This window comes from Aegilops tauschii, chromosome 2, assembly GCF_002575655.3.
Source record: "Aegilops tauschii subsp. strangulata cultivar AL8/78 chromosome 2, Aet v6.0, whole genome shotgun sequence".
Taxonomy (NCBI): domain Eukaryota; kingdom Viridiplantae; phylum Streptophyta; class Magnoliopsida; order Poales; family Poaceae; genus Aegilops; species Aegilops tauschii.
Window position 1 is genome coordinate 591747053 of NC_053036.3, and position 17112 is coordinate 591764164.

The window sequence follows — 17112 nt, forward strand, 5'->3', positions numbered from 1 at the left end:
GGAAAGTAGAACTTGATGAGGTAATTGTGCCTTCTCTCAAGTTGGAAAGTAGTTTATCACAGAAATCAGTTCCGGTGATGCCTACACCAATTAGCGAGGAAGCTAATGATGATGATCATGAAACTTCAGATCAAGTTACTACCGAACCTCGTAGGTGAACAGAAGTACGTTCCGCACCAGAGTTGTACCGTAATCCTATTTTGGAAGTCATGTTATAGACCATGACGAACCTGCGAACTATGAGGAAGCGATGATGAGCCCAGATTCCGCAAAATGGCTTGAGGCCATGAAATCTGAGATGGGATCCATGTGTGAGAACAAAGTATAGACTTTGATTGACTTGCCCGATGATCGGCGAGCCATTAAGAATAAATGGATCTTCAAGAGGAAGACGAACGCTGATAGTAGTGTTACTATCTACAAAGTTCGAATTGTCGCAAAAGATTTTCGACAAGTTCAAGGTGTTGACTACGATAAGATTTTCTCCCTCGTAGCAATGCTTAAGTCTGTCCGAATCATGTTAGCAATTGCCACATTTTATGAAATCTGGCAAATGGATGTCAAAACTACATTCCTTAATGGAGATCTTAAAGAAAAGTTGTATATGATACAACAAGAAAGTTATTTGTCGATCCAAAAGGTGCTAACAAAGTGTGCAAGCTCCAGCGATCCATTTATGGACCGGTGCAAGCATCTCGGAGTTGGAATATACGCTTTGATAGTGTGATCAAAGCATATGGTTTTATACAGACTTTTGGAGAAGCCTGTATTTACAAGAAAGTGAGTGGGAGCACTACAACCTTTCTGATAAGTATATGTGAATAACATATTGTTGATCGGAAATGATGTAGAATTTTCTGGAAAGCATAAAGGAGTGTTTGAAAGGAGTTTTTCAAAGAAAGACCTCGGTGAAGCTGCTTACATATTGAGCATCAAGATCTATAGAGATAGATCAAGACGCTTGATAAGTTTTTTCAATGAGTACATACATTGACAAGATTTTGAAGTAGTTCAAAAATGGAACAGTCAAAGAAGGAGTTCTTGCCTGTGTTGCAAGGTGTGAAGTTGAGTAAGACTCAAAACCCGACCACGGCAGAAAATAGAAAGAGAATGAAAAATCACTCCCTATGCCTCAGTCATAGGTTCTATAAAGTATGATATGCTGTGTACCAGACCTATTGTGTATCTCACCATGATTTTGGCAAGAGGGTACAATAGTGATCCAGGAGTGGATCACTGGACAACGGTCAAAATTATCCTTAGAGGACTAAGGAAATATTTGTCGGTTATGGAGGTGATAAAAGAGTTCGTCATAAAGAGTTACGTCGATGCAAGCTTTGACGCCAATCTAGATGACTCTGAGTCTCGATCTAGATACATATTGAAAGTGGGAGAAATTAGCTAGAGTAGCTCCGTGCAAAGTATTGTAGACATAGAAATTTGCAAAATACATACGGATCTGAATGTTGCAGACCCGTAGACTAAAATTTCTCTCACAAGCAAAACATGATCATTCCTTATTACTCTTGGGTGTTAATCACATAGCGATGTGAACTAGATTATTGACTCTAGTAAACCTTCTGAGTGTTGGTCACATGGCGATGTGAACTATGGGTGTTAATCACATAAAGATGTGAACTATTGGTGTTAAATCACATGGCGATGTGAACTAGATTATTGACTCTAGTGCAAGTGGGAGACTGAAGGAATTATGCCCTAGAGGCAATAATAAAGTTGTTATTTATATTTCCTTATATCATGATAAATGTTTATTATTCATGCTAGAATTGTATTAACCGGGAAACTTAGTACATGTGTGAATACATAGACAAAACAGAGTGTCCCTAGTATGCCTCTACTTGACTAGCTTGTTTATCAAAGATGGTTATGTTTCCTAGCCATAGACATGTGTTGTCATTTGATGAACGGCATCACATCATTAGATAATGATGTGATGGACAAGACCCATCCGTTAGCTTAGCATAATGGTTGTTTAGTTTTATTGCTAATGCTTTCATCATGACTTATACATGTTCCTCTGACTATGAGATTATGCAACTCCCGAATACCGGAGGAACACTTAGTGTGCTATCAAACGTCACAACGTAACTGGGTGATTATGAAGATGCTCTACAGGTGTCTCCGATGGTGTTTGTTGAGATGGCATAGATCGAGATTAGTATTTGTCACTCCGATTGTCGGAGAGGTATCTCTGGGCCCTCTCGGTAATGCACATCACTATAAGCCTTGCAAGCAATTTGACTAATGAGTTAGTTGCGGGATGGTGCATTACGGAACAAGTAAAGAGACTTGCCGGTAACCAGATTGAACTAGGTATGGTGATACCGACGATCGAATCTCAGGCAAGTAACATACCGATGACAAAGGGAACAACGTATGTTGTTATGTGGTTTGAAGATAAAGATCTTCGTAGAATATGTAGGAACCAATATGAGCATCCAGGTTCCGCTATTGGTTATTGACCAGAGAGGTGTCTCGGTCATGTCTACATAGTTCTCGAACCCGTAGGGTCCGCACGCTTAACGTTCGATTACGATCGGTATTATGAGTTTATGTGATTTGATGTACCGAAGGTTGTTCGGAGTCTCGAATGTGATCACGGGCATGACGAGGAGTCTCGAAATGGTTGAGACATAATATTGATATATTGGACCAGGTTGTTCGGACACCAGAAGTGTTCCGGAGAGTTTCGGATAAAACCGGAGTGCCGGAAGGGGTTACCGGAACCCCCCGGGAGAACTATTGGGCCTCTATGGGCCTTAGTGGGAAGAGAGGAAGGGCCAGGAGGGGCTGGCCGTGCCCCCCTGTGTCTGAATTGGACTAGGGGAATGGGACGGCGCCCCCTTTCCTTCCCTTCCCCCTCTTCCTTCCTTCCCCCTCTCTCCCTCTTGGTGGATTCCTACTAGGACTTGGAGTCCTAGTAGGATTCCCGTCCTGGGGCACGCCCTAGGGGCCAGCCGGCCCTCCCCTCCTCCCTCCTTTATATACGGGGGAGGGGCACCCCATAGATACACAAGTTGATCTTTAGCCGTGTGCGGTGCCCCCCCTCCACAGTTTTACACCTCGGTCATATCGTCGTAGTGCTTAGGCGAAGCCCTGCGCCGGTAACTTCATCATCACCGTCACCATGCCGTCGTGCTGAGGAAACTCTCCCTCGGCCTCAACTGGATCAAGAGTACGAGGGACGTCACCGAGCTGAACGTGTGCAGACCGTGGAGGTGCCGTGCGTTTGGTACTTGATCGGTTGGATCGCGAAAACATTCGACTACATCAACCGCGTTACTTAACGCTTCCGCTTTCGATCTACGAGGGTACGTGGACACACTCTCCCCTCTCGTTGCTATGCTTCTCCTAGATAGATCTTGCGTGATCATAGGAAAATTTTGAAATTACTGCGTTCCCCAACAGTTTGGCCCGAAAGCAACACACAAACTTCTCTAGTTTGAAGCCTCCTCTAGTTCTCTAGTTCTCTCTCATCCTCATAATAGAGATGCCCCATGTAGTTTGGTTCTCCCATCTCTAGTTCTCCGGCGATGCGCCTAGCTCAAGACGGCGAAGCGCTAACTACCAGATCGTAAAGCCCGTATGTGTGCAATTCATAGAGAGGTCGTTCTTTCGGTCTTTGCTAGAAGGATTGTTACTTGGACGGTTCGAGGGACCTCAAGAACAATCTACACCAACTCTTCTTCCACAACTCGAAGTTGGTAATGATCCGATCTCACCTTGTATCCATCTTCCTAGTGATCCGGGACTTTGAACGTAGAACGAGTTTTCTACTACGTTTCCCAACATGGGTGTGGCTTCACATAGTGGTTTTGCTCATGGTAAAGTTTATGATTTTTTTTCAATATTTCTCGCCTTTTTGCTCGGTTCCACATATTGAATCCATGCTCGTGTTACACCAACTTTCACAGAACAAAACATGTTCAAAAGTGAATGTCGGACCTCTATGCTTCACTACTTTTGCACCAACTTTCTTCTTTGTTTAAGTGTGTGATGTTTACCCAAATTCAAACACCGAGGAATTTGTATTCTCCATGGTAAATTGCAAAGACTCTTGACCATCATTTATCATGTCATGCAATATTTGTTCCTATAGTATGCATCGCAATTTAATTATCATCCTAATAGTTGATCTGATGGTATGTGCAACAAAAGAATTTATGAATGAAGTAAGAAAGGGGCAAAGATTGTACTAGGTCTTGCTTGTGCATTCCGTCGAACAGCATGTGGCATGCCCGGAGCCGGCATTGCCTGACGTCACGTGATGCATTTGAAGCTGCAGTGAGTCGGCTATCGTGGACGCGTTGGGGATGGCTTGCTAGAAGCTCAAATCTGGGATGCCCGTCCACTTCGATGGCAGAATGGAGTCGGGCTCCGCCGACAAGTTGTTTGTCCCTGCGGGCATGACCTTTGGATTGGTGGTTATCGTGGCAAAGTATATGGCCTCAGCAACGGTCATGATGGGTATCTCGGGATCCGCCATCTTTGCACCTACCTTCGTCGCCGCCTCACACTCGGGCAGCCTCCGACGGCGGTCCTTTCAGGCATGGTTCTCAGCCTTGCAAGTACCGCTAGGTAGGGGAACCCGGCCAATTCCGCCGAGGCATCATTCGTGGCTGGTTCTAGGCTTACGCTGCAGTCGCTGCTTCATTTTCTCTTTACTGCCCCGATTTATATGGCTCGGGCATGGAGACAGTACGTGGCAGCGGGAAACCGCTATCATACGCTACAGTGTGTCTTTGCGGAGGTGGTACGCGGTGGCAGTGCTTGTCCTGATGGTGGCAGATCGTGGCCATAGCTTTGGAGTGAAGACTCATTGTGCATTGTCTCGAGACCATTGGACATCCCCAGATTTACCAATGAAGTACACTTGCGTCAGAGCTGACCACTCGATCATCTCCCATATGAGATTCTGGCGGCGCTATCTTCCCTCACCTGCGAACTGTGCCACTCGTGCAGCGATGGATATTCTTGGCTTCGTAAACCACTCTTGGCGCCTGGGTGCTTGCCTAGTGTGTGCATGATTTCTTAGCCAGGTGGTTGGGTCCATGTCTAAATTGTGCGCACCTGGACCATCTTCGTTAGGTGAACGACTGCTCGGCGAGGCTCAATGTTGCATTTTTCTTAAAATATTTTCCTCTGCCTTGGCATAACTTTGGTTTTTGTATGGCTTTGCTCTTTGTCGGCATGAGCCTGTGTGTGTGTGTGTGTGTGTGTGTGTTGGATGTGTAGATCCTAATTGTGCAGAGGCCAGATGTGTTCTCATTGTGTTTTATATCCTTGATTCTTCATGATGAGTTAACAAAGAACATCCTTATATAAAAAATATGACATTCTATCAATAAAAGATACTGATAGTTTAGACGGGTTTGTAAACAAGATGTGCACCAAATTGGTACAATGCATTAGATACTGATGCTTCATCATTTGCAATATATTCTTATCATTTGACCGGAGTCTAGGCAGAAAAATCTAATATGGGGTGAAGATAAAAATGCCCATCTCTCTACAAGTTCTGTTTGTACAATAAATATTTGTTAATGGGATACAATGGCTAGAAAACAAATCAGATCTATTTATTGATTAGACAACAAGGAAAGCCATCAATCTTCACATTTCTAAAATCTATTTTGATTGTGTGTGAGAAAAAAGCCATCAAAAACCTCTCTCCCACGCAAAGTATTATCCTAGTGGCAGACTGGAAGATACGATTTCTCTCGGAACGTTCTCCATCGTGGTAAGGATGAGTCGTGAGATATTGCGACTTTAAGAAAGGTGCTGATGGTGAGGTCTCACCTTTAGCAATATGAAATGATTATAGACTATTCATAGACAAATCGGACGAATAACACAATCTTATCTATAGAATTAAGGTAGAGCCTCGTATGGAGACACACATCTGGCATAAAAACCCCCTTTAACATTACATTTGTACAAAACCAATTAATCTTATCATAAGTCTTGTTAAGATTTATTTTAAAGAATAATTCATCTTTCTTCTTATGCATTTAATGCAACAAGGCCACACCTATTTTATTAGGTGTAACAACAACTCAATTACTGGCAATGATAGTAAAATTTTAAATAACACATTAAGAAGACAAATCAGCATGTAATATTAGATTTTACTACGATCTACACATTTAGGAATAGGAGTGAGAAATCCACAATTAAATCTTGCAGTATCCAATCTACCATCGTACAATTCATGAAAAAGATAAATGAAGATCAGGATAAACTAGATGCCAAAATTTCTGATAAAACTCAAATGGTTCATGATGACAAGGACTTCTATTTTAGTCATTGGGAAACACCCGTTTTTATTCTTTCCAAACTATGCACACTATTAAGAAAAGATCTATCAGCATAATCTAGAGCACAAGGCATAGGACCATCGAGAGATATGTTTAAAACTGTATCAGCAACACAATCCATAGATATTTCCATACCCATCCAGATGGATTTTTCATGGAGACACGGATATCATCGGATAGACTCAAAACAGGAAATGCAAAGCAAGCTCAAGCTGTGCCCGCTCAGGCGTGAACAACGCGGCGGAAAAAAGAGAGGAAAACGTGGGGGGTTAGGAAGAAAGTAAAACAGGATGCACGACACGGCACAGGAAACGCATGCGTCATACGTAGGTCGATCGGCCTACGCACCACGTACGTACGTACTTGCTGTATGGCGCCTACGTAGCCTGCAGCTACTCAAAGTGCCCGCCTGGTTCACTGGATCTGGGACTGCGAGTGGAAGCTATTTTGAAACCAAAATTAGTACAAAGTTGGGTCATCTATTTTGAAACGGAGGGAATACCTCGCACCTGTAAGGCCTTATACAATGGAAGGTGCTTACTGAAATAAACCAGATTTTTCTTAAGCACCGGTGCTTATTTGTACAGGATAGACGCTTAACTAAGCGTCTCTTCTGTAAAAATAGGCACCGGTGTTTCAAAAATCCGGTTTATTTTTCTAAGCATCCCTCTAAGCACCTCGGTACGAGCGAACGAACAGCAGATGCCAATGGGGTGCCGGACCGGACTATCGGTGCGCAGCAGCACGGGTGGACCCTGGGGGCGGCCCTCGGCGGTGCCGCGGACTCGTGGATGCATGGTCAGTTGGCCTGCACTACCACCGCGGCAGCGAAGAGGTAGAAGTAGTTGCCTTTTCTCGCTAGTCTAGTCCGATCCTCTCGGGGTGCCTTCTCTAGTATGGTCCTGTCTGCGACAGGGGGACGGGGGACCAAGAAACGCATGAGCAACCGTGACACAATTTACATCGGTGCGAAGTGAGTAACTGTGTATTCGTACTGGATTGGACTCGAGCACAGATGGACGATCTTTCTATCTAAGACAGAGAATTGAACGGATTAAGACATGCTACGGGCAAATCCAACACCGTCCTTCAAATCGGACTCACGATCCGTTGGCGGACACGTCCACGGACAGAAATACTGGAGTCAGCTATTCAATGTTAGGGCATCTCCAACGGTGGCTCACAAATTTTCTTCGGCATCCGTCTGTGGACTAGGACCAGTCTACAGACACTAATGCCGGAGGAGAGTATTTACCCATAATCACCATACTTGGGGCTATGATAATAACTTGGTATCACACTTGTGGGCATTAAAAACCACCAACTATGCGTCTTAGCCAATAACATGGATCAATAATCGTCGCGACTGATCTAGAAAACAGCGAACCCGGCAAGTAGGGCCCACCTGTCGGGCTGATGCGGCGAAGACCAAATTTTTTGACCGACTGATGTGGCAAATCAGACACAGGACCTACCTGTCAATGAGTATATGGTCTTCTTCTTCCCATCTCTATTTCTATGGGGCATTTCATCAAACAGCTTCTGGGGGCATTTCATCAAACAACTTCTGGGCGACCATCGGGGAGCTTTTTCTTGCAGGCATGGGGATAAGCTTGACACGGCCGGAGGACGGGGAAGAGTGCGGTGACCAGGGGAGGCCACGCGGACATGAAGCCAGTGGCTCGTCGGGCGTCAGGTTGTCGACGAAGACAACACGTTGGGCGGCCGGACATGCCATCCATGGCGTGCGCGCCAGCTCGAGCGCGTACAGGGGCTCCCTGCTCACCACCGCAGCGTCGCCTGCCGCCTTGCACGCTGCACGGCAGTTCCAGTGTGCCGCAGCGTCCCCAGCCGTCGTGCATAGCCTCCCTACACAGGCCGCCAGCGCGCGCTCCCCCGTGGACGTTGGGGCCGTCCTTCCTGCGCCGCCTCTGTTCGCGCGAGCATGAGTGTGCTGCTTTCGGCGATGGCCCGGGGAGGAGCTGAGGAAGAACGGCGCGGCGCCGGCAGCTCGGGAACGGTGTCCGCGAAAGAAAACCATGGGCGCTGCCCGAGCTTCTGCGCGACGGCGTGCTTCAGGGGCTTCTCGGCCACGCCCTGCGTGACACCGAGGGAGGCGGCCACTTCCAAGATGCGGCTCGGGGACATGACCTGGTCTCCTGGCGTGACGCCCAAGGAGGCGGCCACTTCGACTTCCACGACGCAGCCAACGAGGATGACGTCGAACGCCGACCACTGCGTGTACGTGTCGGCAGGCGGCGCACACAGGCTCAACAACGGAGAAGAACCAGTCACGGTGAAGCTTGGCCGGAGATAGGGAAGAAGCAAGGGTCACTCACAACCTATTTGTTGAAATTCCCATGGAGGAAAAAGGAAGAAAAAACACTTGAGTCATTGACAGGTGGGGCCTTCGTCCAACTCAGCATATTGTCCACATAAGCACGCCATGTCAGCCTTACATGCAGGCCCTACTTGTCGGTTTGACTGTTTTTGCAACCAAATCTGAGCATCAGCGCTCCGTGTTAAAGGTTAGGCGCTGAGTTGGTGGTTCTTTGTGCCCTAGCATAAATGTGGTACCAAGTTGTTACCCTAACCCATAATATGGTGGTTTTGCATAAATAACTCGCCGGAAGCTACTATCCAACGCTACCCGCATACATCACTCTGTGCATTTGAAAACCGAACCCAAAAACCATACCGAAAATAAACCGAACCGAACCAATTTTATGGTTTCTGGTTTCGGTATGGTATGAACTTTTCATACCGATTTGAACTTTGGTTTTTATGGTATATACCGAATAACCGAACGGTTAACCGAATAAACCGAAGTAAAAAATAAATTTATATTTCTTTACACTAGTAGAAAAAGGGCCTTTAGTCCCGGTTCTGGAACCGGGACTAAAGGGTCGTTACTAAAGCCTCCCCTTTTAGTCCCGGTTCTTACACGAACCGGGACTAAAGGCCCTCCACGTGGCCGCTGCCTGGAGGTCCACCTTTAGTCCCGGTTGGTAACACGAACCGGTACTAAAGAAAATTTTATGATTTTTTTTTGAAATATTTTTCTGATTTTTTTTTGAATTTTTTTTTATTTTCAAATTTCTGAATTTTTTTAACCTCTAATCTCTAATCACCCCTCATCACTGCTCAATTTAACCTCTAATCTCTAATCACCCCTCATCATTCCAAATCATCTAACTTCCCGGACGGTCACCATCCTCTCACTATTCCAGCCTGAGCACGCTTAACTTCCGGGTTCTATTCTCCCTCGTTTCGAAGTCTGCACTTGTTGTTTTCCTGACAATAGTAAGATGTCAATCCTATTAACCCTCAGGAATTTAGCTTGAACATGAAGTCACACATTTCACTGTTTGAGTTTGAAATTATTGTTCTAAAAAACAATAATTATTTAGTAACACTAATATTTCTTGAATAAGTAGTTTGACCATAGTTTGACCACAGTTTGACCAGATTTGACCAAAACTCAAAAAAACTGGAATAATTATTTAGTAACACTAATATTTCTTGAATAATTAGTTTGACCATTGTTTGACCGTAGTTTGACCATAGTTTGACCACAATTTGACAAGATTTGACCAAAATTCAAAAAAACTAAAATAATTATTTAGTAACACTAATATTCTTGAATAATTATTTAGTAACACTAATACTTCTTGAATAAGTAGTTTGACCATAGTTTGACCAGATTTAACAAAAATTCAAAAAAACTGAAATTTGAGCATAATTTTTTTCCCTTTTAGAATTTGAGGATTCTAAAAATTTGCAAACAGGCCGTAGGCGGTCAAAATCGGATGCGGATTTTCGTGCTGAACATTTTGATATATTATACGTTTTTTTTTACATCGTATGCAAAAGTTATAGCCGTTTTACATTTTCCCTACACTTTTTGCAAAACATGTCCAAATTCAAGTTTTTAAATTTTCCTAACTAGTACATGTAGTAAAATAACTACATCTGAAAGGATTTTAATTTTGAAGTTTTTATCATTTTCTTTTGCCTTTCACAAAACTGAAAAGGCGATCCAAAGGGGGGGGTGGGGTGGGGGTGGGGTAGAGCTTGAAAATGGGACCTTTAGTACCGGTTCTTGCCACGAACCGGTACTAATGCCTCAAACCCCATTAGTACCGGTTGGTGGCTCGAAACCGGGACTAAAGGTCTAACCTTTAGTACCGGTTGGTGCCACGAACCGGTACTAATGGGCATCGCACCCTTTAGTCCCGGTTCGTGGCACCAACCGGGACTAATGCCTGTACAGTGCCCTAGGCGCTCGAACCGGGACTAATGCTCACATTAGTTCCGGTTCGTAATGCAACCGGGATTAATGCTCTTTTCTGGCCGAACCAAAGGCCTGTTTTCTACTAGTGTTAGATGAACAACCATACAAGTTGTCATTTTTCTTGTACATGAGTCAAATTCACTACTAAGCACGTGAAATTTTCTTGTAACATAGTCATTTTTCTCTTTTTAAAATGCTAAGCACGTCCATAACCATCAACAGATGAATCAATGCATGCATATATACTTATATATATATAGTTATATACTATTTGTGTAAAATAGTATGTGTTTTGAGTCATACATTTGCAAATTATTATTACGTCATTTTCAAATTCGCGTCAACTTTGGTTATTATGCTATATACCTAAACCATACCGAACTAATTTGGTATATACCGAAACCGAACCGTATTTTAATTTCATACCATATTTACCGAAGTATTAATACCGTAGAAACCAAAAAACCGTAGAAACCAAACCATGTAAACCGAATAAACCAAACATAGAGTGACGCATACATTTCAACAACAAGTCAAACTAACTGGACGAAATTCGTTCAAACAAGGCGGAATTCATTCAAGTTCAGTTAATTTACTTAAAAAGGTCGATATTTCGACCATTTAACAAAAAAACTTGGGAAAAAAACTAAACCATATACCGGACAACCACCTCATACGCGTGGCCGCCCTGCACTGCCGACCACCACCGCTGTCAGCACCATACTCGTCGTCGTGGTGGTCCCTCCAGCGGCGGAACGATGCCGGAGGGCCACGGCTGCCTGCCGCTCACGAAGGAGCCGATCCGCCTCCTGCCGCGCGGTGCAGAGTGTCGCCGCGGCCACATCCGACTTTGCCTTCGAAACCCTGGTGGTGGCATTGTCGTGACCGGCGTTGGCTGAGCAGTCGCAAAGCGATCACTCCTCGCCGATCCTGGCGAGCTCGCCATCAAGGCGGCGGCGGCGCCTGGCGGCCATCTCCGCGGTGGTAACAAAGCGGTCGAGCGCCCACGCGACAGCGATGTCAAGGTCGTTGCAGACCCAATCTGGTGCCACATTGTTCTTGGCGGACGCGGGGCGGTGACCGACATCGCGCCGGTCGTACCTCGCCCTTTCAAAAAATATGTTAAGTTCCAATTGTTGAAACTTAGAACGAGTGACCGATAAAACCACTTATTTTGTGCCTACAACCGATAGAAAAATCGCTTGAAGTTTAATCTTTGAAACTTGGTACATGCGACTGAGAAAACCAGGATTTTAGATGCAAAATCGTAAGTTTCAACGATTGAAACTTTACACTTATTGTGCCCTCATGCGGGATTCAACTACTTCGTGAATCGCAAGGCAATCAACTGGCCGGGCAGGACTTGGTAGGTGTGTGTCCCCCTCTCTTGTGTACTCCCGTGAATTTCTAGGAGTCAAGCTCTCTTAAATGGGACCACATGACAAATGTGGAGAGCGACCTAAAAACAAACATAAAGTTGTATAAAATGGTGTTTGCTAAACACCATATTTTTGAAAGAAAAAACCGCGTCAAACACTTTTTCCACTTTGCGCGGTGACGAAGTGAGGTGTGGCGGCAACAAGCGTTGCCCATGGCTGGTCTAAGCGGGCGCTAGTCCGAAACTTGACGGGTGCGGGTCGGTTGATGCAGCTAGGGCTGGGTTGAAGGGCGGCACATGAAGGAAGAAGATGAACATTGCTACAATTCTTCCATCCAACGGCCCAAAATTTGCCTGGTAGCAAAAACAAATTCTAGGTACCTGATGAATAAGCGCCTTATAAGAAAAAGCATTAGGCTTACTCACAATGCCATCCAAAAGCCAGTGCCAAATATTGTGTAAGGGATGCAATTCACGCAAATACTACATTTATGACGGTATCAAAAACTTAAAATACATTGTGCGGTACACTAATAACGTTATTGAGGATGGCAAATCCTTTATTCAACACGCTTGCTATCCGGTAGCCTGCCATTCTCGCACGTTACAGTCTACTTGCGTTCTTTCCCACCCAAAAAAAAGAACTTGCGTTCTTCAGACTGGTGACCTCGTCAAAGCGTGGCTACGGTTGGTCACTAGACAAAGTTACTCTTAATTTAGCTTGAAAGCCTACAAGTGTCGTGCTACTAACTACTCCTACGTAATACAGTACAGTGCTCTTCCCTAAAAAAAACGAATGCAATGCTCCAGGCCGATAGACCTAATTATCTGCGAGGTTTGCTTGCACGGCCGCGCCAAGTTGCCGGCGGCGAGCAGAGGACAGGTGGACTGTTTTTTGGCAGTTTCATGCGTGCCAACGGAACGAAACCACGCATTACCTGTTGATTAGGAACTCCTGCACATGCTCATGGCAAGTAAAACAGGACATGCAACGGCGAGCATGCATGCCAGAATCTGAACCTCTTCTCCTGTAGGCCGACCAGGTGACTTTTTTTTTGAGGGAATAAGTTCAGATCCACACATCCGGGCACACTATAGTATTCTTATCGACCGATCTGTCTCAGAGGTCCAGCAGACGAGGCACTGCCACGTAGTGAGATAACACACAAACTGTTTTTCCAGCTGAGAATCAACACACAAACTTTTTAGCAGACAATAGGAGACAGGTGGATGGAGTTCGTTTGTTTTACATGCCTCTGCATGCAGATATTGCTGCTCATTCTCAGTCCAATCTTGAAGGCATTTTGTTGTCAGACAAACAGGACAAAGAGCTCGGGTGAAACCACGCAGGATCTGTCTGACGATTCTCAAGGTTACGCGGCGCTCTGTCCCCCTCATTCACGCGCGTGCATGGCGAGATAAAACAGGAAGGGAACCGCGTGCTCCATTTACATTGCAACTTTGATGTAAAAACATCTATAGCCGGACTTCTCAAACCCGTCTCATATGTCAGGACGGGCTGCCCGATCATTAACTGATCATATTTTTTTGACACAGACGAACGTAGGCGCGGCCCCAAGCTAACTGGCATCCCCCATATAGCCCAAATATGGGGCGGATATAGGGCACTCAGGCACGCCCGTCACGTCAGCCTGGCCCACCCCAACCCCAAAAATATCCACACATCCGGAAAACCCTAGACAACGATGGTCAATCCGAAAGCCACTTCACTCCTGTCTCCGTCCACTCCACTTTCGATCCCCTCCCTCCGATCCGATGGCCGGCGACAGAACCTGCGGTGGATCCGGGTAAGAATTCGACGGGTCGGATATCGACGTGGAGGAGGTGGCCCTCCGCATCGCATTGCGGAGGTCGCTGCTCGAGCAAGGCGGCCCCAGCAGTGGCGCATCTTATTCCTCAGCGCCCGTCGCCCATCGATGCAGCGTCGGCGACGTTGCCGGGCCTTCCTGCCCGTCGCGCAACACCTACAGCTCTGCCTCGCTCCGCTCCGTCAACACCCCTTCGCTCCACCAGGTACGCCGCCCGCCTCCACCATCCTCTGGTCCGGCAGTGGTACCCGGCCAACGCTGGGACCTCGTGCCCGCGCCGGGGCCTACAAGTACGCGGACGCCCGAGTCCGAGGCACGTGCAGCTCGGCGGGAGCGGCACCGGGCGAGGGAGAGTGGGGAGGCAATGTCGGCCCGCCGTTCGCCCTTGAGCGCGCCGGTGGATCCCGAGGCCGCGCTCCTCGCCTAGTCCTCCATCGCTCTCTGACGACGGCGGAGACGGATGCCCGGGACCTCCACCGGAAGAACGCCACGACGCTCCGACTCGCCATCGAGATGTTGGAGCGCGAGGCAACCAAGGAGGCTGTTGCGAAGGCGAAGGCGGCCCGCCATGCGAAGGAGCAGGACCGCATGCTCCGTAGGCTCTCGGGCATGCGTTGCAGCTCGGACTCGGATCTGATGGACGTCTCCACCTCCAGCTCCGACGACGACGTGCCTCCGCACGCCGATGCCTACACGGAGGAGGGGCACAACCCGCGCCGACCACCGGAAGGGGAAGGGGCCCGCGAGGAAATGGTGATTTCCTCTGCCCTTCCCCGTTATGTTTATATTTTAACTATGTTTTAAGTTTTTGTATGGATTTGCCGTTGAACTCCGACGAACCATGCTTCTTTTGTCCAGCGATGCTAGTTGATCCGATGAACTGCGTGTTGTTTATGTAGCGTTGCATGGCTTGTATGGTTATGAGGGTTTGGATATGACGGACACGGGTGTGGAAGCCATCAAATGAGGCGGGCATTTGAGGGCCTGGATTTGCAACTTGCGGTTGTAGATACTCTAACATATGGGAAATCGGGTTCAGTTGCTGGCACGATCGATCTCGACATGCTTGATTAATCACGTGGATTAGGAGGCGCCTTTTGTTCTGGATGCGGGAAGAGATCGCTGATGTCCTGCCCGATCGGGGGCAGGAGCCGACGCGTGCAAGCTGCGGTGCGCTGGGTTGGGATGCACGGACTACCCCAGGTTGGCACTGGATGCCGATCTCGTCCCGGTGTCGGCGCGCAGCAACACAGAAGATAGCACCCATTGATCAGTTTGGTCCAACCCACAAGGCACTAACCCCTAACCCCAGCGCTATATTTATCGCCGCCCCGCGCGCTCTTCCACCGCACCACCCAGAACACACAGCCCCATCCCAACCAAGTCTCCAAGTCCCAAACAGAGAGCTAGCAGCAGCAGCAAGCGAACGCGTTCCATAGCTCGTCGGGGCAAAGCACGACAAGGCAGCATGTGCAACGTCATCACAATTCCGTCGATCGCCTGGCTGCGCCGCGCCGCGCGGCGGTGGCGGGCCCGCCGCTCCACGTCCGCCCCGGTGCCGGCGGGTCACGTGGCGGTGTGCGCGGAGGGCGCTCGGTTCATGGTGCGGCTGGCGCACCTCAGCCACCCGGCGTTCCTGGAGCTGCTGCGGCAGGCGGAGGAGGAGTACGGCTTCCGGTCCGGCGCCTCCGGCCCCGTCGCGCTCCCCTGCGATGAGCACCGCCTCCGCGACGTCCTCCGCCGCGTCTCTTCCTCGTCCGGCTCCGAGGAGCCGCGCCGCTCCTCCTTCTGCCGCCGGCGCGGCGACTCGCGGCCACTGCTGCAGGGGGTGACCGTGGAGAAGCTCTTCCCGTGAGCGATCGACCTACAGCGCGCGTGCCGCGGCACCGAACGATCGAGCAACGCAGCGCCCAATTTCTGCGCGCAGCTCCGGACGCGGTAAAAAGGCCGTGAAGACCGTTCGGGCCGGCGTGGCGGCGTGCTCCCTTGCCCAGCGTGATGCCCGCCGGCGATCGGACGCGTAGTGGAGCTAGGCAGTACAGTATGTGATGGTGATGGTAGTAACTGATTGAAGAAGGCGACGATTTTTTGGATTGTTTTCTCTGTAACTATTTTAATCGTTTGTGCAACTCCTTGAGGAGGCATACGAGTAAATTAATAAAGATTGATTGATTGTTCTTGGTGTGCATGCAATTGATCATCGTTTGTGTGTACATGTCTTCGTCACGTTGAGGTGGCAAAGCTTGTCCTAGCCGTTAATCACTAGCTTAACCATTGTATAAGATGAAGACATTGGTTTGGTTAATAAAATCGGAAATCATGCTCAATCTTTAAGGACGCCGATAACGCCCACACGCGTAGACGTTAAGGGGTCTGCCCACACATTTTGTATGGTGCTAAGAGGATCAGCCCACACGTCTACGTGTGGGCAGTCACCGAATGAAGGAAGGAAAGAGCATGTCGTGGATTTTTCCATGTCGTCCGTATCTACGCACGGCACGATTACATAAATCCTGCAACAGGAAGCACAATTTTGCTACTGGATCAACATCCACCGTCTTCTTCGGACTCAGACACAAGAACGAAACAAGTAATGCCCAAACACCTATTTTTTTCCTCACGATCCCTCTCACACGCCTACGTGTGGGCAAAATAGATAACGCCCACATGCCCGTACGTCAGGCCTCCTACCTCATGGTCCCGCACGCCCCGCGTGACAGTCACCACGCGCCCCGCAGTTGCCATGGTCCAGACCCTCTTCCATGTTCTTTTAACTACAGTTGCCATGTCGCTGAACTACAGTTCCATGTCGGACAACTACAATTGCCATGGTTGCTCAACTGCAGTTGTCATCTCAGATCAAGTGTCAGTTGCCATGTATGGTCTGGTTTACTATAGTTTCCATGATTTGAAAATTTTAAGGGTTGCCACCTACTAACACTAGGCAATTGTCATGTATGGTCTGGTTTACTACAGTTGCCATGATTTGAAAACTTTAGGAGTTGCCACATACTAACACTAGGCAGTTGCCGTGTAGCGCTACAAAGAGACATGGCAAAATAACATGTTCGGGTAAAGAGAGAGTTGCCATCTGCGTATAAACACACTAGGGCAGTTGCCATGTACTAGGGGTGCAGGACGGCGTCCCGCAAAGTCCCGCGAAACAGCCAAGCTAGCACACAGCTAGTATAAATTAATGTGGTGCACTTCAATCTGCCTAGAACTAAAAAATTTACCATTGAATTAGAAGCGGGCCGGGTTCGGGCGCCGCCC

The 17112-nt window shown here is 47.6% G+C and overlaps 1 protein-coding gene across 1 annotated transcript; it reads left to right on the plus strand.

Annotated features, from left to right (window-relative positions):
• The first annotated feature begins 15206 nt into the window (after positions 1 to 15206).
• Positions 15207 to 16017, plus strand: LOC109757699 (auxin-induced protein 15A-like). Its single transcript, XM_020316531.4, has one exon. It carries the CDS (start codon positions 15308 to 15310, stop codon positions 15692 to 15694), a length of 387 nt encoding a protein of 128 aa, XP_020172120.1. The 5' UTR covers positions 15207 to 15307; the 3' UTR covers positions 15695 to 16017.
• The last annotated feature ends 1095 nt before the right edge of the window (positions 16018 to 17112 follow it).